Source organism: Anneissia japonica, unplaced genomic scaffold, assembly GCF_011630105.1.
Source record: "Anneissia japonica isolate Jap-2015-1 unplaced genomic scaffold, ASM1163010v1 scaffold212_len457575_cov179, whole genome shotgun sequence".
Classification (NCBI taxonomy): Eukaryota; Metazoa; Echinodermata; class Crinoidea; order Comatulida; family Comatulidae; genus Anneissia; species Anneissia japonica.
In genome coordinates, this window is record NW_022758217.1 from 430,477 (window position 1) to 451,755 (window position 21,279).

At 32.2% G+C, this 21,279-nt stretch overlaps 1 protein-coding gene across 1 annotated transcript in view; it reads left to right on the forward strand.

Moving 5' to 3' along the window:
- Positions 1 to 13,047, forward strand: part of LOC117125209 (sodium/calcium exchanger 3-like) — a 31,099-nt gene extending 18,052 nt beyond the window's left edge. Inside the window, exons 4-8 of the mRNA XM_033271655.1 lie at positions 7,457 to 7,689; positions 9,562 to 9,900; positions 10,706 to 10,884; positions 11,607 to 11,942; positions 12,701 to 13,047. Of these exons, the coding sequence (XP_033127546.1) occupies positions 7,457 to 7,689; positions 9,562 to 9,900; positions 10,706 to 10,884; positions 11,607 to 11,942; positions 12,701 to 12,937 (1,324 nt within the window). The 3' untranslated portion in view covers positions 12,938 to 13,047. The remainder of the gene's footprint in view (positions 1 to 7,456; positions 7,690 to 9,561; positions 9,901 to 10,705; positions 10,885 to 11,606; positions 11,943 to 12,700) is intronic.
- The last annotated feature ends 8,232 nt before the right edge of the window (positions 13,048 to 21,279 follow it).

Consider the following 21,279-nt stretch of genomic DNA (forward strand, 5'->3'; position numbering starts at 1 on the left):
GTAGGACAATGATATATTTGCTATTGACCATCCATGGTGCATGTTCTACCTTAATTTACATATAAAATAATTAATTATTGGAGGGTGGAATAAAAATAAAAATAAAGTTTTGTTTTCTTATTTAGCAAATAATTTTGCCAAAAACATTCAGATGGAGGAGAAAATAAAAATAAAATTTTATTGGTGAATGTAAAATAGGATGGTAAATGCTTCAAATTTATATATTAGGAGGAAATATACATATGTTTTCTTTGGAGATTTCAAGGCAGCGGAGGGCGTAATAAATATAAAGAAAAATTTTAATTTTTTCTAGAATTTACACTTTTTTGTTCCAGCAGGTGTGCTAATTGGCCAAAAATAAAATTGTATTTTTATTTGGAATCACAATATTTGCAGTGGGCGGATTCGCTAAACAAGGAATAAAAAAAGTCTCATCTAATATACAGTATATAGTCGATTACTCCCCACACTTCAAATCAATAGATTCACTATTTATCAAAGGAATATACGGTAATAATAAACAGATTATTTAAGATATTTGTGATTTAAAAAAATTCACATTAAGTGGTTTGATAAAATTGAGCTTGTAGAATATAATAATGTTAAGTAAAGTAATTGCTACAAACCAATAAGTCATCATTCAGATACATTAGCTTGGGTGACAAAGTCCAAAGATATAGAAAGGGCCCAGCCCTGCTATTTCTATTGACATAGCAATAATTATCTAGGATTCTTGCTTGTATTGGACCTTCTCATTAAGCCACACCCCTTGGATATTGTTGCTAAGATCCTTCAAAACAATAGTGTAAATGTAGGTAAACACATGCGATTTTGGGACAGCACCGGTGTTCGTTGGGACGTGTGGGTATTCCTTGCACGGTTCTAATTGGTCAGTTGTTAAGCTTGACGCACTGGAAAGATCCAGTTCGTGTAACTTGCGGCGAAGATAATAAATAGCAGAAGATTGAGCAGCTTCCCAATATAGTGGAACATCCGTTCAAAAGGCATTGTGGGTATACAGAGAGCAATTTTAGTGCAACCACGCGGCGGCGCTATATAAAAATAATAAAGGCGCTGCTCTTGTTCGCTTGTTTCCTTTAGTTTCTCCACTTAGTAAAATGTTTAAATTTTACTGCAACCGCAGGAGGGCGAATGCAAATTTTAATGCAAATACGCAGAGCAGCTCATTCTTCTGCTTGCGGTTACAAAGGTCCTTAGGGAGTTACAAGAGTACAGTACCTTTTAATAGGAAGTATATCACTGAACCAGAAAAGTAGTTCAGTGCCAAATTATTAATTAGACATATTTGTTGTAATCTTTTTAATCAATTACTTTAATACAACAATAATAATTTTGACAGATGCCTGCATGCTCAGAATTAGCTTTTAATACTACCTTGCAATAAAGCATGTTTGATTATTTGACGTTACCTGTACACAGTAGCACACAACACAATATAGTGTTATTGTTATATTATTTTTATTGAATCAAACGTCAATAAGTATATGGTACTTTATAGTCGCAGGTAAAGATAAGCAGCTTTATATACTGTATATGGCCAATGCACAATTACCTGTAGTATGAATGATGAGAACTAGAATAGAGTCGTTTAGATAATTTATCTGGATTCTGAAGTACAGTACAAGCGCCGGTAGCAAACAAGTCAACAAATTACTTTAAAAGTTGAAGTTAGTACAGTACGCCAATTCAGAAACCATCAACGTCCATTATGATGTGATTTGTCACATCCATCTCACAGTAACATTAAAGTTTTAATTATACAAGCTTTAGAGTTGTATCGTCTTTGAGAAGTGCTTAAAATCAACCTACTATGTCAGATGCTGCGTATCACATCAAATGTATCTGCCTTTGGTGTAACTTTATCACACCTGTGTCCCATATACATTTAAATGCATTAATACTTGTCTGACTCATCAATATAAAAAGAGTGGGTGCATATTAAAAATTTACAAAAATTATAAATTAAAATATGTAAAAATAATCAAAATGTTGATTTATTTATTCATAACTTAACATGTTTTGCATCTTTTAAAATTACACATTTCTTGAGTGGTATAACCAATCCTATTCATAAAAAATACAAAAACTAAAAAATTATGTATACAGTGTAGATAGTTAAAATGGTGATTTATTTATTTATTCATAATAACATGTTTACATCTTTTAAAAAATTATATATGCCACGTATTATATTGTTTGCTGTTACTCCAGTGGAAGTAATATGCCCATATATGGTATAGATATATTGTAGCATCCATACTCCAGTGGAAGTAATATGCCCATATATGGTATAGATATATTGTAGAATCCATATGTGGAATAAATGTATTATTCGCATGAATAATAGTTGGAGAATGCCAACTATTAAAGCCTCATGTTAAATGAACCAGTAATTCAAATGCCCTGTGTCATATCAAATGTATCTGAAATATGAAACACACTCTAGTGTCCCATTTTCATATTATCTTTCATCCTCCTCTGAGTCACTATTATAAAAGGCAATATAAATGTGGGCTATACACACATTAGGGAGAAAATTTTTTATACCTTGTTTCGCAAATATATTTTTTCAAGATTGACAGAGGGCAGAAAAGAAATTAAAAATTAAATGTTGTTTTCTTATTTAGCAAATAGTTTTGCCAAAAACATCCAGACAGAGGAGAAAATAAAAATAAAATTTTATTGGTGAATGTAAACAGTGTAGTAAAGGGGTGGTTAAATGCTTTAAATTTATATAATTAGGAAGAAATATACATATTTAATTTTTTGAGATTTTAAGGCAGCGGTGGGCATAATAAAAATAAAGAAAAACTTCATTTTTTCTGAAATTTCCATTAATTTTTTATGGTGGCAAGTGTGCTAATTGGCCAATAGTAAAATTTTATTTTTATTTGAAATCATCATTATTTTTGGGCGGTTGGTTTGCTAAACAAGGTATAAATAAAGCCTCATTTTATGAGCTGGAACCACCTCCCTTAATAGTGACCAGGTAACTAGCAGCTTCTAGAATTTTAGAAAACTGTTCGCATATTGTTCTCTCATCTACAGTATTTTCTCCATATTATGATTATCTTTAGAGTACATGAATTTTACATATTTCATTTGAATTATATTTACTGAAATTATGATGTAGGGTCTATATTTAATACTTGGTGTTTACAATATAATTTAGGCTCAAGGTATATATAGCTAAGTGGCAATCCTTTCACAAGACAAACATACAAGCAAGTTGCTTTACATATACTCACTGCACCTCAACGGTCATTGGCTGAAGCCCTTCTATAGAGATCACAACTCTTGTAGGAGAGTACATCATACAATAGTACAACTTAAGTAGTGTATACATTAAGCATACCTTATTACAGAATGAAGAAATATTAGCATGAATAATAAATTAAATATTAGATAAAATTCTTTTAAACCTTTTCAAGAAGATCAAAAAACATGATTTACCATCAATTTTTTATTTTTTTTTGAGAATATTAGATGTTATTTCATGTAGGTTATAATACAATAATTATAAAAGAAAATCNNNNGCTTGACAAAAAATATTACATACTATTGTTTCCATATACCCCTTTAATTTTTCACTACCTCCCTTAACCGTAGGTCTCAACTAGCGTTGTTATAAAGTCATAATTACTGTATCATTGTAGTCTAGCATTAGAAAAATGGATTTTTATTTGTTCCTTGTTACAATACTCACAAAGAAATTACAATATGTATCTAGTCTATTTTATGTAAAACTATAGTCCTCGGCCCTAAATTTACATAAAGACAACCTGTTTACAACTCGATATAAAAATGTAAATTATACTTCTTTCAATAACTTGAATATTAACTACTCAGTTTCAGTTGGTTTTAATATTAAGCCTCCAGTTGCATGATCATCATCATTATCATTACCACCCATTTCTCTATTGCTTTTTATGAATACATTTTAATAACATTGTACTGTACAGTATACAACAATATTCCATAAATGTCTTTTAATAATCTTTTCGTTTAGATTGCTAAATTGCTTCGCTTGATGAAGATCAATTTTTTTGAGGCTGAGATGTAAAGATCTCAGCCATCATCAATAATTGCTTGCATCTTAATATAATACTACAATACATCATACTTTATTAATGGTAATCTGCACAACAGAGGCCAAAAAAAAATAAATAAATAAATAATATATAATATATTTTTGCTAAATAATAAGTAAACACATGGTGCCTCATAATTTTATTGATGATAGTCTGTATACAATAACTAATGCCAAGTAAATAAATATGTATGTTTCAGTTTTCAAACTCGTCTTTCATTCCTGAGAAGAGCTTAAGATCTTATTTTATATTCCTTGCCATTTGAGTTCGTGTAAGGCATTCTGAGTTGTTCTGCCAAAAGTCATGAACTGTTGAATTGTTGGTGCAATATATCTTTAGCGATTGATTGATTGATTGATGTATTGGCCTTGGCCTAGATAATTTATTGCGTGGTTGTGTGGGGGCGTGTATATGGTAGATATCTTTGCGTTAATAAGTATAAGTTGATTCAGCCTCCTCTAAACATTTTTTTTATTAGGCAAGAAACATGTTTATTTTTTAATATGGCCTAACAGGTCTTTTCAGCACGTTTCAGCTTAAAAGCAAAAGTCGGAACAGAATTAAAAGAAAAGATGATTAAAACAGTGAGCAAAACAAAACAAAAACAGGTTAATTTTATGATTAATTTTTATTTATTTATTTTTTTTATAATGTTAATGTTTAATTATTTAAATATCAACCAAGTTTTATCTCAACTATCTCATCATTCCATTTTCTTCATTCTTTTTCTATTTTATTTTAGATTTCTTATCCAACTATTTAATTGTTTACATTTTGTTATTGGAACAGACCCATGATTATGCACTATAAAACATTTTATTGAAAGGTTTATTCAAATTTTGAATTCAAATTCAAAGGTGGTCACGAAGATCAATGGTTATTAATTATTTATCAAACATAATGGTTCAACTACTTTGGAGATGACTATTAAAATGCAAGAAGAAAATAAAACACTTTATTTAATTTTCGCATTAATTTAATTTTAATATCTGTAAATTTATGACTACTGTACAGTATGAAGCAGTTGCCACAACAGTTGCGGTTCAGACTCTCAACCGTGAGGTCTGGGGTTCAAAACCCTCGCTGTGCAAGTCGCTTGTGTCCTTAATAGGCAAGACACTTTATTTTCATTTGTCTCTCTCTATTGAGGAGTATCAATGGGTACTTGCACAGTCTGAAGAAAGAGAGACGGGCACTCCAGCCTGCGAGCCCAGAGATTTGGGTTTTCGACCTTTGCCTTACCTTACCTTACTTATGATTATGAAATAATGTCATCCTTGTATCATGTAGCTAAATTCAACAAAAGTATGCATATTGTTAATGTTTTTTATTAATGGGGCAAATAATTTCACTTAAGAATTTTTATGCAATTTAGTATAGATTTGCGATACACCACATAAAATTCGAGAAGAACTGAAAGTATCTAATGTACATGCTTTAAATAGATTGTGCTATTTATATATCTTCAGGAGAATCTTTAAATGATATTTATTCATAGAATTTAACTGATTTATAATTGCAAATGGTTATTCCAAGTTCTATACGATCAGACCGATAACTCCTGCAATATAGAAAATGATTTAAAACGTGATAAAGGTCGCGTAATATAATTGTTTTGTTGCCTGATTTCATTTATGAAAGTGTACTTTATTCACTGCTTGTCTCCAACTGGTCTTAGGTTTTGCGGCTGACATCACTTCAAAATGTCATATTAAACAAAAATTTTGTCATAATAATGTCCCTTTCACTATCTTTTCCGTCACATAGTCAGATGAAGTTTAATCCAACCTTCACACAGTAATCAACCGACAATGTTTTGACCCTAAAAGATAAACTCTATTATAAATAAAACATTTAATTGCTAATTTTAATGAGATTACAGGTCAAGGCAATATTAGTTGTTAATTTATTGGTATTGCAAGTCAAATTTTTTCTTTCATATATTTCGATAAATATCTGATCTTTTAACACTTAATCTGCGCTTTCTATAATGTGTGTGTTATTTTACCATTAACATCTTCTGCTTGGTTGATAATGTGTGTGCATATTGAAAGGTAGAAATGTTTAACCCCGGTGGACATCATAATAGTAAGACATCCTACAGCTTTTTGTAATAGCATAAATTATTGTTATTTATTGTGTAGATCCAAGTTCTATACGATCAGACCGATAACTCCTGCAATATAGAAAATGATTAAAAACAAGTGATAAAAGTCACGTAATATAATTGTTTTGTTGCCTGATTTCATTTATGAAAGTGTACTTTATTCACTGCTTGTCTCCAACTGGTCTTAGGGTTTGCGGCTGACATCACTTCAAAATGTCATATTAAACAAAAATTTTGTCATAATAATGTCCCTTTCACTATCTTTTCCGTCACATAGTCAGATGAAGTTTAATCCAACCTTCACACAGTAATCAACCGACAATGTTTTGACCCTAAAAGATAAACTCTATTATAAATAAAACATTTAATTGCTAATTTTAATGAGATTACAGGTCAAGGCAATATTAGTTGTTAATTTATTGGTATTGCAAGTCAAATATTTTCTTTCATATATTTCGATAAATATCTGATCTTTTAACATATAGACACTTAATCTGCGCTTTGTATAATATGTGTGTTAACCATTAACATCTTCTGCTTGGTTGATAATGTGTGTGCATATTGAAAGGTAGAAATGTTTAACCCCGGTGGACATCATAATAGTAAGACATCCTACAGCTTTTTGTAATAGCATAAATTATTGTTATTTATTGTGTAGATAAATTACAATACCAAAATTATCTACACAATAAATAACAATAATTTATTGTGTAGATAATTTAAAATACCACAATGTCAAATAGGTTTTAGCAGTTAATCTTTTAAAATATCTCCACAATCCATTTTTATAACTTCATTTGTAAAGGGTAACTAAATCCTGTAGAATGAATAATTGAATAGAAAACAAAAAAAAAATTACATTTACACTCAAGTTTCAAGTGCTTATGTCGCCGAGTTGAGCGCTTAGTGAAAATTCAACACTGTTTTGGTACATTTGTTTAGTTATTAAATGACAATGTAGTCACTTTTTCAAATTTTAGTCAAGTGTATCACCAGGAAATGACAAATAATGAAACATTTGCTATGATAACTTTTTTTCTTACTAATTCTTATCATAATTATGTCTGCTGATTTCACTATGTAAAAACTTCGTGAAATTTTGTTTCATTGCTAATCGTACATTAAGAAAAGTTTGGTATTTGGCTGAAATATATATGCTGTTTATGTATATCACCATGGATGACAAATTTCATTACATGACATTAGATATAAATATTTTGAATATAATTCCACACAGATATGAGACGTTAGACGGTACAGCAGAATCTGAGTCGGATTATGTTCCCCAGAAGGGCACGTTGGTCTTTGAGCCCGAGGAGACTGAAAAGTTCATTGAGATCGAGATCATTGATGACAACGAGTGGGAACCAGATGAGACGTTCTTCGTCAAGATGACCCTGGAGGAAAAACCTAGTGGTATTGTGCTCGGCAAACACCCAATTACTGAAGTCACCATAATTAATGATGATGGTAAGATTCATGTCAAATCATTCACGCCTTGTATTTACTTCACACTGACATTTATTTTTTTCTTTTTCCAAGAGGCCTACTCTGCTCTTTTCTGCTATCCTCCAACATGTAGTCTTCAGACTCCTGCCATCATCTTTTCTATCTGCCTCTCATCTGGCTCTCATAATATATCAATTTCAGGTCCACTCCATCTTTTCTTGTTCCTATAATAATGTAATCTCTCCGATGTGCTCTTTCGTTCTCTCTTATATTAATGTTGCCTTTTAGGTGTGCACCTCTTTTCCCTTTTGTTCCCATACAATTGTCACCTTTCAGGAACACTACTCATTTCCCCTAGTTCCCATAATGTCATCTTTCAGGTTCATTCCTCTTGTCCATCTTGTTCCCATATTGTCATCTTTCATGCCCACTCCTTTTCGATTTTTATCTCATAATGTCAACTTTCAGGTGAATTTATCTTTTCCTTTTGATCTCCTAGTGTCACCTTTCAGGTGAATTTCTCTTTTCACTTTTGATCTCATAATGTCACATTTAGGTGCATTCCTCTTCTCCCTTTTAATCCCATAATGTCACCCTTTATTTTTGACATTTTGTTTCCTGCTCAATATGAACTGCCAATTGTAGCTAATTGCAAAATACAAATGAAAAAAATGTTAATGATGTAGAAATCTGTCAATTATCATTACTGCTAAGTTCATCAAATACTCAAATTTGAATCCTTCCTTAATTGCCTAATATTTATGAATAATTAATACAATTATGATTAATCATATTGCAATCTCTTGATTATGGTTATGAATATCAGCCAGTTAAATTACCATTTATTTTTAATCTATTTTAACATACCTACTATATCGTTCTCCTTCTTACAGTATTAGCTTCTGATTGGCTAATATAATTAAGTGTCACCAATTATTGAGAAATTCAGCCAATAGAATGAACCTGATAGAATTGATTTCTCACCTGACTATATTATTAGTTAATTACCTATCAGGATATTATGATTGCTCTACCATGAGGCCAGCATCTTTAATTCATAGCTATAAAATTGCTAATTGTAAAAAAATTGTAAAATTTATAGAAATTTCTCTCCTGTTCTACTATTGGTTAAATGAATGAAATAATTACTCATATAACCAATCAGTTGTGAATGATAAGTATGCCTTATTATTTAAGAACTAGTCAATTTAGATTGATTGATGTCGTTCATGAAATGTATTACACTGAATATTTATCTGTCAAAAGGGTATTCATTTCTAATGCAACAGCCATCCTTTAAAAGTTTAAGCAGGATTATATTTTATAGGCTACTGTACTTTTTCTAAGCTGTAACTTACGTTACTTAAATTATCATATAAATAATTAGAATATTAAATTAATATCAAAGGTATTATAATTATGATTTATTTTATACTTTTCTAATTGTTAGTATTATTTTTATTATTGTTATTTCTGGATATTGTTTACATTGACAGTTTCAACATTGGTCATACTTTATGATGATATTTTAATTTATTAAAGCCTCTTTGTGTATTCAAATTTATTAATTGAATATAAATTAACAAGATTTATTAAATAGAGAAAAAGTCTACAGTATTAATAAAATTCAAAACCCTGAATGAATATAATTTCTAATTACAAATTTGAGGAAATAGTAATCACATGTTGATAAGCTGTTTAAGGCAGAAACAGATGGCATTGATTACTGAAGGTTATTTCTTTAATTGTTGCTTCATCAACAAAAAAGTTATTGGAATATTATAATTCATTAAATAAGAATATATAAATGCCCCATCAGGTAAACCAAGTTACTGGTTTAATTTGCTTTCTTCGTCAATTATACGATATTTAAATTATTTCCTTAACTACCAGAGCCTGGCACATTGGAGTTTGCTAAGACTAGTTTCCTGGTAACGGAGAACATCGGAAATGCAGAGTTGCCCGTCCAGCGTCTGAACGGATGCGATGGAAAGATCGAGGTAACCTGGCGGACAAAAGATATTGAAGCAGTCAATGGTAAAGATTTTGAAGGCGGCGAAGGTACGCTCGTGTTTGAGCACGGCGAGAGGGAGAAGAGCATCAATATCCCAATTATCGATGACCAAGAATATGAGAAAGATAAAAGTTTTCAAGTGGAGCTGTTCAACCCAACTGGAGGCGCTCAGCTTGGACGATTGAAAAAAACAGTTGTTACTATCATTAACGATGACGGTAAGAATCCATTTTAATTTTTGTAGCCTATAAATAGCAAAATCCTTTGCGTTTTTAAAACCAATGCAACTTGGTTTCACCTTCCTACCAGTCAGACTTCATCAGAATCTGTCGTAGTTAACGGTAAGTTGCATTTGTTATATGCAAAGAGATTTTGTGCTTATTGAACTATCAAAAACCAGATGAAATTATTTACCCATTTGTAGCCTATAGTTTTAATTGTCATTTTTACTGAAAATTTGTTTTAATTCTTTCCTGCTGGGTGCGGGACAATAGTTGCTATGAAGTGACAAAGAGAAAAAAAGAATAATTATGCGTCATAGATTAGGGGCATTACTAATGTCCTATGACCCACATACCTTACCTTTATCAGCTGTACATTAAGGGGTAGGAAATGATAAAGCAACCAAGGTCATAACGACCCACGTACCACACTTCCATCATTTGGTTGGAACATTACTTCACTAAGGTGTTGTGACTTGCATATTTCCATACAAATGAACAGTTATTTAATAATCATATTTGAATAGTTTCGTCTGGTTTGCTTTATTGGATTGGATTTATTCGGTGTAAACACCAAGGATAACCCACAAAAGTGTGTAGAAGACTTATTAATGTTGTAGGACTGTTTAATCGTTAATAAACAAGCACAGTGGATGTTAACTTGCTGTCAAGCTTTGGTCGATGTTATCGACATAACCTTGTCAAGCTATGTGAGCTAGCGTCAGTTGTTAATGATAATAATGTGAATAATCGTGATGATATAATGATAATTGATTATTGATAACTTTTGATCAATTGATAGATTATAAGACGATCCTGGACCGTGTGGTAAACATCACACATATCAACATGGAGCGATTGAAGCTTGGCAACTCATCCTACGGCGACCAGTTTGTAGATGCTATTAACGTGAATGGTGGCGATGTTGAGAATGCCACATTCGGAAAATATATCATGCATCTTCTGACATTCGGATGGAAGGTACAATGATACTTTAGTCATCTCTTGCCCTTTAGGCTCATGGACATGTGTTGAATCATGAAGATCTTCTCATACAGAAACCTTGGTCAATGTGTTCTAGCCACTTCTTGCCTTGTGTTTCAGTTGGAGGGCTGAAGTGTAATATATTTAATAGCACACAGTCTTTAACATGAGACGTTGGTCCCATGTTAAATTTGGCCCATGTATAAGTAATAGTACACTCTTTGGAAAAGAATAGAGGATTGTCTGCCAGTGTACTGCTTAACTAATGGCCATGGCAGAAAACCCCAATGGAATGTAATTTAGTTTGATTTACTTAGCGCTTTATACCGAAGTACAGTAACTTGCTTCTTCTGTAAGGGTGTCTTCATGTCTGAGCTACCTGGTAATCGGTACCAGCTACTCTTCGTCTGTCTACAACAGGGGCTGTATGGACCGGTACACCGGGGTAACCCCCTACTCCTCTCGAAAAGATGTACTGGGTTCTTTAATGTACACATGAGCCAGATTGTGTACACTGGGCCTACGGTTTATAATCATTATCTGAGAAGAATTGTTCCACCACCAGAACCATCGGCGAGCATTTCGTTCGAACCAGTGCCGATATTATGGCTGTACTTTGTGACACAACTGCCATAACCGCTCGACCATTCGACTTAGCCTTTTGTCGGTTATTGAGGTAATCTTATATAATCCATTAATTGTGTTGTCATTTGTATTAGGTTATTTTTGCCATCATCCCACCTCCAAAATTTCTGAACTCTGGAGGATGGATTACATTCGTCGTAGCACTTGCCTTCATCGGTCTTCTCACAGCCATCATTGGAGACTTAGCATCCATCTTCGGCTGCATTGTTGGAATAAAGGACAGCGTGACAGCTATCACTGTTGTTGCACTTGGAACCAGTTTACCGGATCTTTTCGCAAATAAAACTGCTGCCAACAACGAGAGGTATGCAGATGCGGCCATCTGCAACGTCACTGGAAGTAACTCAGTCATCGTATTTCTTGGTCTTGGGACACCTTGGGTAATCGCAGCCATATACTGGTCCTCAAAGGTATATTCCATTTTAAATATTTTTTCAATATACAGTACATATCTATTTAATTTACGCTGAGCATTTGACTGACATAATGCTCCTGCTCCTTGCGCTGTGGACCCTGGTTCAAATCCGCCTAGCGTCAGATTTTAATTGGGGTCTATAGTCGCTCAAATTGAGAGTTAGGCAAGTTAAAGAAACATGTTTGTGGCTACTTGTATCGGTTAAGTGTTGTAGTTCAGTCGGGTGTCACTGCAGTGTGGGTTTCCAGGGGCCTGGCCCAGCATTTGTGTATAATTTACGTGGATACAACAAGTTCTGGTAATAGGTACAGCCAGGCACTAACTGCTCTCGACGGTCATTGGCCGATGCGATTCTATGGAGAACACAAAGCCATGACGCTCACGCAATAGATCGTTTTTAATGAAGATCCATTTAGGTTGCCACCAGCAATCAGCGGACTGCATTGTGTTGCCTAGCACTCACAAGGAGCAGAGCTGGATTTGTCGTACGACACATTTACACTAGACACGATTACAACATGCTACAGATGCATGCAGTGTTGAAGAATACAAACTACGTGATGATATGTCATTGTCGTGTCGTTATCGTGTCTAGTGTAAATCTAGATTTAGAAAAATTCCCTTTGGTAAATTAACAGATCACTGAGTCTTTGGTTTACAGCTTCTATGAAAATATTGTAATTTTGTATTTAAAAGAAAAATGTTATAAATATGATGTTGTAATTTACATTTCATTTTACTATCAATTTGAAGGGTCAAGATTTCTGTGTACCAGCTGGATCCTTCGGTGTAAGCGTGGTTGTTTATACCATCTGTGCCTTGCTGTGTGTGTCGTTAATCGCAGCTCGTCGTTTCCTTGAACCGTTTGGCAAGGCTGAGCTTGGAGGTCCAATGCCAACCCGTTACATGAGCGGAGCCTTCCTCGTGTTCCTCTGGTTTATGTACGTTCTTCTATCCAGTCTGCAGGCCTATGAAATCATTAATTTATAGGACGTCGCTAGGCTACAATCAACAAGGCAACATACCTGATGGTCACCATGCTCAGCTATTCAACTTGACACATTCAATCAGTTCCAAGTTGCCTTATAATTAGTTATGTTCTAAGGCTGTCTCTTATACACATCTAGATGTGTATAAGAGACAGTTCGGAGACTATATCATGGTAATATTCTAATAATGATAATAATAGTAAATTTATAGAGTGCATATTGTAGAGGCTTCTATGTGTTTAACATTATTACGCCCAGTCATTGGATCAAGCGCTATAGAACACATAAGATGTGTATAAGAGACAGCCATTAAAGGGTAAAATAGTCTCGAATTAGGAACCTACGGGTAATACATTCATTTTGTAGAGATACAAAGTGAATTTATTATTATCTAATTAATATTTTTGGTATTTTAAAATTATTTAGCAGATAAAATGTTAATGTTATATTTTTAATTCTATAGTGGAGCTAATGATAGTACCACATTTTAATCAACTATTATATAGTTATTGACTGTTACTGTATTCAAATAATTATAAGTTCATTTTGTTCAGCAAGACAGACAACACACATGGAAATGAGGTATATAAGGAATATAATAAAATATTCCTATTCATCAAGAACTGTAGTGGCTTTGCTAGTCATGTGCAACATGTTTTGAGCTTTGCCGCGTGTATTAAAGGTACAGGTGGGCTATGCCACATGCATTGAAATTACATGTGTCTGACTTTGCTATATGCAGTTTATGTAAAATGTTGACATTTGCAATCTGCATTGTACAGAGGACAGGTGTCTGGCTTTGCCTATGCAGTAAGTAAAAATGTCACATGCATTAGAAGTACAGGTGTCTGGCTGTCCCACATTCACTGAATGCACAGGTGTCCAGCTTCAGCATGTGCTCTGTAAATACAGGTGTCTGGCTGTGCCACATTCGTTCAATTCGCACAAGTGTCTAGCTTCAGCATGTGCTCTGTAAATACAGGTGTCTGGCTTTTTGAATTGAATTTATTCATTAATCAGGTAAAACTGGATTGACAAACAACATTAAAACAACAAGAAACAAGAAAGGCAGTGCAAATGCAACAAACAACCCTGATTAATAGGATAATCCATATAGTAGCAACTACTTATTTCCATATGGTTCCCATAGTCCCATTCGTTAAATGTACAAGTGTCATATATTAATTTCATATAATCTTGACCTCTGCCATGTGCATTATAATTAAATACATATCTGTGAATATATGTGCCAAATTCTTCTTAGGCATGATTCAATGACAATTTTTACCTTCGATTGTAATTCTACGACGGAAACGTCATTCTTTCTATACAATTTTAAACTTTAGTCTGGTGATTGTTATCTGTAATTTTTTATTCACTTTCATAAAATTTGTAATTGGGTGCATTGAATTGTTACTTTGTTTAATCATGGGAATTTATAAATGTTATGCATTTTTTATAATTATAAGTTTTATGTCGGTGTTAGATATATGTTATTGTGCAATAACCTACAAATATGTTTACTAGGATAGATCACCCATTCTTGTACATTAGTTAGCAAATTAGGCCTAGATGTTAATCAATAATAAAATTAGTAGATGTCTAAAATTGAGCTTTATAAATCAAATACATACGTTGTGCATTTATGAAAACTTAATGTATATATATGTTTGTATCCTCCTTGATAATACATATAAAATATTTCAGTCTTTTTTCTTATCATGCATGTTTTGTCGATTTTAATCCTAAAATCACATAGATAAACATTTATATACAGTGGTTGGATTTCTTCTGTTTGCAATTAAATATTTGACAGTTTTTTTATATCACAACATAAATGTTACCTGTCAAAATTAAACAACTTTACTTTGCAAAATGTTTGCGTGTGTAATATTCTAATAATGATAATAATGGTCCATTTATAGAGTGCATATTGTCGAGACTTCTATGTGCTTAACATTATTACGCCCAGTCATTGGATCAAGCGCTATAGAACACATACTCAGGTCCCTGGGGAGAATTACATAATGTTGCAGGTCTAATCATCGCATTTTGTGTTTGAACCATTCCAAGTGTCCATTTGTACTACAGGATGGTAGAGAGACAAACGTAGGCAAAGAGCCTTGCCTATGGACTCGAGCAAAATACACAGCAAGGGATTGAACCTTTGACTTCAAGGTTGAGGAGCAGAACCTCAACTGCTGTGCCAAACCACTTCTACCATATGCAAAGAAGTGTGTTCATAATGTAAGCAAAAGTGCTTACATGTGTTTTCTATTATTCTCTTATTGCAATATTCTACATATATCAACTTGTATGAAAGTCTTCTGATTTTTACGGCTGTAGATATATATATATATAGGTATGTATATGGGATTTTTGTAATCGTATATATATACCTTTTTTAAATTATTTTGCATTATTTGTTCTATTTTAAGTTTTAATATATATCATAACATTGTGGTTTTGAACTTTTGAAATTTTATAATTTTAACTTGTTTTAAGTATTTTGGGAGTAACTGCTTCGTAGATTTTTTTACGTTTCGTACATCTTATTATTTTTTTTTTTTTTATAATTCTAATTTCTTTTACTTTTAACTTACAGTGATCTTTTTTCGTCTCTGAATTTTAACAGTTTATCTAATTAAAAATGTGCTTGCTTAACATAAAGCTAAATTTTTTCTTTAATTATTCTTAATGTGATTTTGAATTCAGGTTTTACATGTTTTTAAATTTGACTAGGTTTTGCTCTATGGATTTAACTTTTACATGGCTGTCGCTTATAAAAGCATTTTACTTTTACTTTTATACTTGTGTATAAATTTATGATTTTCTAATATAATTATTTTACGTTTTTTAAATTTTCACGTCTATACAAATGTGTTTTTTCCATAAATCGTTTTTAATTTAGTTATAATACGGTATTTTGGATTCAATTGAAATTTTTTTTTTATCATTATTTTATTTTGTACATTTTAAGGTTTTTAATGTATTTTTTTAACTGATGATTGCTTACAAATTTTGCTTTTCCTAAGCTTATACATTTTTACATTTGTCTAATTCATTCTGTTTTCTAGTTAATTGTTAATAATATTACGTGGTTTGAGTATTTTCAACTCTTTTATGTATTTCGTACGGTTAATAAATATTTATTATTTTCTCTAGGTAAATTTGGATTTTACTTGGTTATTATTTTAACATTTCTAGTTCATCGATTACTGTATATTATATTGTGATAGCAGTTTAAATTTAAATTAAGTTTGTTTCAAATATTTAGGGTCCCTATATTCCGATCTTATATGGTTATCATCTTGTTCTCGTGTTTATTTTTCTTTTGTATACATTTGAATTTGTATTTTGTATAGACGTTTTATTATGAGAGCAATAATATCAAACAATCAAATAGTTTTATATGGTAACGTTCTTTAAGTAATTACCTAAAATTTTACGATCTTCATCTGTTTCAGTAATTTTGATGAAATTCTAACATTTTATTTTACATAAACTTGTGTTTTTAACCTATTTTACTTTAGGTTAAATATTTCATTCAAGTTTTTATTTGTATATTAAATTGTGCACATGTTTGATAATTAATTGTGGTTTTTAATAGGTTATTACTTTTTAATTGACAATGTTATTCTTTTATGTACTTTCTTAATGTATTTTATTTGATTTGTAATCTGTTAAAGTATATTTCATTTATATTTGACTGATTTATGTAGTTTAGTTTTAAACTAAAATTTAAATTAAAATTAAGTTTGTTTCAAATATTTAGGGTCTCTATATTCCGATTTTATAGGGTTATCATCTTGTTCTCGTGTTTTTTTTCTTTTGTATACATTTGAATTTGTATTTTGTATAGACATTTTATTATGAGAGCAATAATATCAAACAATCAAATAGTATTGTATATCGTCTTTTTAAACATCATCATCATCATCATCATCATTCTCATCATCAACACCATCATCTTCGCCATCACTATTGTAACCATTTTAAGATCTGATTCTACCCCCTCCGAAACTACCAGGATTTTGGGGTCGTAGTATAGACCTACCTATAATTTATTGCTCGACTAAAGGTACACGATGTAAATTCAAAAAAGAAAGAGTCATATATATGTCTCAACAATAAGCAAGAATGCTTTTCATTTATTTTGTTTCAAACTAATAATTATACAGATCATCATATAATTTATAAATTCATGTATTAAGTGTTCGTTTATCAAACGCTCTTCCGGGAATTCCTTCAATATCTCGCGTTGAGATGCTCGATTACTGGCATAACGTTTCCCACTGTAGAATAAAAGGTAACGTTATTTGATTTGATCAAATTTTGCATGAAAACAAATACCAGTATTCCAGATTACCTAGTTCGCTCTAGTCCTACAAGAACATCGAAATATATTTCTGTGTAGTTTTCCCATTGCCATTTTCTTCTGACTCTGAACCAGATTCACCTTTATTGAAAAAATTCACCAGCAAAGTTCCGTAGGTATTTTATACACCAATTGACGGCTGGCAAAAGAAACATCCTGGATAAGTGTGTGTCGAAATACACATAATTCACACACATCATCCTTAACAGAATGTGTTGTATAGATACAAAGTTGCTATTAGGTTTAACGCTATCCATGACGAAACGTTCATTAGAGGAATTTCTGCTATCGTTTTGTGTTGAGTATACGATTGATCGAAATTGTTCTGAAAAAAAAAATGTACATATAGGCCTATAGAGTTGGAAACATATTCAATTTTTTAAGTAATGATTGATGATAATACTGTATATAGACACGAATTAAATGTGTTTTATCATTGATTGTAAATACAAAAAAAAAGTGACTTACCCAACCTCCTTGGATATTAATCCATTCCAAAAATTCCGTCTTCACGTATTTGTCTACATTCTGAATTACTTGATCAATCAAATCAGTTCTATTTCTATCTTTACATAAAACAGCTAACCTCGCTCCAAACACAAAAACCATAATTATACGGCCCCAGTTTATGATATTATCGCTAAACATTTCTGTTAAAATGTCTCGATATTCTCATTTGAATCAAGCAAAACTTCTCTAGTTAATTTATAAAGATGTTCATTGTGCATTTCATACATCTTTTCGCAATATTTTAGAAAATTACTGTTCATATCCTCTATAAATTTCATGTCATTGCCTAGTTTATATGCCACAAACGCTGAATTTATTTCTCGTGCAATTCGTTCAGTTTCCATCTTCATGTTTTTCCCTCTAAAATCAAAATTATGTTTTAACTTTGAACACGATCTTCGTGGATAGTTATTCGTAAAGTAAACACTAAATTGTATGTAGTTGAAACTAATTTTGTGTTCTTACCATTTCTTCTAAATTTATACACTACAGGAATAAAGGCATGACACATGACATGAAGTTAGAAGCGGGTAATTCAAACCATAGAGACACCAGCGGTCACTGATACGTCTGAACCAATAGAAACCGTTCTTTACATAAGCCAATAGAAATCGTCCATTCCGCGCTACGTCACCAAATCTCATTCACCCAAATTTCTTCTAAATTTATACACTACAGGAATAAAGGCATGACACATGACATGAAGTTAGAAGCGGGTAATTCAAACCATAGAGACACCAGCGGTCACTGATACGTCTGAACCAATAGAAACCGTTCTTTACATAAGCCAATAGAAATCGTCCATTCCGCTCTACGTCACCAAATCTAATTCACCCGGGCAATTCAAACTATAGTCACCAAATTTACAGTCACTAATCTGTCACCGATAATCCCCTAACCTAACCCTTTTGTTTTCAAATTCAATACCCTCATTAATTTAATGGGGAAGAAGATTCTTTTGTGACTGTAAATCCAGCACTGGCAGACTAATCTCCCTATTGTCTCAATTTTCACTCTCATTGTAACCAATTTCTAAAGAGCACACAATAGTGGACTATAAATTTTAAGGGAACATGACAAACCTAACACGTCACGCTACACATCGCCAATTAATTAATACCACTTTTTGTTTTTAATATTTTAATAAACCCTCATATACTCCCTTCATATGCTTCAACCCATTATGTACAAAATAAAATTATTAAAATTATTAATAAATAATTATGAATTATGATGACGTAATATTCTATTGTGCCACTATACCTGCATACTATCTACTAATGCTAACTTCAATGTATTCTGATCCACGTGAGATTTAGAAGCTTTACCAACAAAATTGCGTCAGTGCTAGCAAAAGACAAACGCCAGAAAGCATTGCCTCAAAAATGGCCGCATACACGCGTGCGCAGGAGCACCATTGTGCCAAGATTGGCTGGAGCAGCGTCATACATCGCGCAATTTTTGTTTCAATTGAAAAAATAATTGTGCACCCCCAATTTTCGAATTTGGACTTGTCAAACATTCAAATGCGTGCCATTTCATTCCAATTTCCTGGGCGAATGAAAGCAAAGCTTCAAATTTTTGCGGTTGGAATACATTGAGGTTATGTAGAGTAGGGCCTTAGCAAGCAATAATTAGCGCACTGATTAGGCTTAGTGGCAAGCGAATATATGGCAACTAGGCTCTTATTATGTTTGTGCGCTATCATAGTAGCAAGACACTGCGAAACATAATTAGTCAATGTGATTATGCATAGCAAAATTTTCACGTAAAATGTATCCTTTAAGGTTCGATTATTAACAAGTTTATAGCCCACACGACGTGCGTCTTTATTCTTAGTTTCCATCTTAAAACAACCACACCATTTGGACTCAATATTAGGAACGTTCTCCCAGTACACTAAACTAAACCAATGGCATTTCAATTTATTCTGGATAAATCATTTGGCCTATTTATTGAGGCTTGCCTCTAAAGTTTATTTTTGGCCTTCCTGTTTACTTGTTTAGGCTGTTTATTCTAATCTCACCCAGCCTATTGGGCTAGCTTTTTTGTTGGTTTTTCCTATAGTGGATCATTTTTATGGAGTTTCATCAAAATCTGAGACGGTCATACAGGCATTTTTTTTTTAATCTGGTTTATTTGACATAAAATGACCCTACAATAGGTCAAAGGCTGTCTCTTATACACATCTAGATGTGTATAAGAGACAGGGACTAGTGTTGTCCGAAAGCTCTGGTTCTATTTCTGGCTGTTTACTTACGTTTACTTTTTAGCTGTTGCTTATCATTTTTGTATCTCTACTGAGATCCAGCCATCGTTTCCCACAGCATTGTTGTTTTTCAGTATTTTGCCTTTTAATTATATATATATATATATATATATATAATTGTATATATATATATATGAATATATATATATATTTATATATACTTATTATAGAGTATATATATAAAATAAGTAGGCAGAAAAGAAATAACATGTTTATATATATATATATAGGCCTATATATATAAATATATATAAGCATTTTGTATTCGTGATATTTGTTCAGCTGATTTAACAACAATTTCTTCTAACCAAATATTCAAGAAGACAAATAAGGAAAATAGTACGAATGTGAATCAGAATCTAGTACCACAGTGTCATTATACAGAGGATGATGATGACTTCAAATCAGCGTAAGTAATTATAATAATAATTATTATTTTTATTATTATTATTGTTGTTAAATTTTCATTATTTTTTTGTGTGTTTGTGTGTGTGCGTTTGTTAGAAAGCTGGCTATGGCGTCCGCTTCGTAAGGAACAAATCTCAGGTTTGAATCCCGGTGGAAGTTAATATTCTGTTTTAATTATTTTCTTTTCAAAAAGATATATATATACTTTAATGTCAATATATGTGTTAGCATCTATAGGAAATAATTTAGAAAAAAAATTTAAAAAGTAGGCTTACTCTTATAGGCCTGTGTTTTAATACTGAAGTGCCTCTCTTCACCCAGGAGTACAAGTGGGTACCTGGTAGGCTCGAACACAAAATGCGCTGATTACGGCTGCAACATTATGGAATTATCTTCAGGAAGCTGAATTCCATGTTCCATGTGCTTGACTGAGGGTAATTGTGAAGCCCTTGGAGGCCTTGTTGGCATTAAGCGCTATAAGTCTAACATATATTATTAACGTATTATTTTATTCAAAAACTGTTTACTTTTGCTTTTTAAAGCGAGTGGTCAACAAAAGGCTGTAAAACGGTATATGACGATTACTTCAAAAGCGGCGTGACGTGTAAATGCACTCACTTGACATCATTTGTCATTTTGATGAAACCAGAACAAGTAAGAATGAATGCTTACACAATGAAAAAAAAATCACATTCAGATATCACAGAGCTTTAGATTTTGTGACGACTGTAAAGTATAGAACGTAATGGCGTCATATACATTTCACTGCGCATGCGAC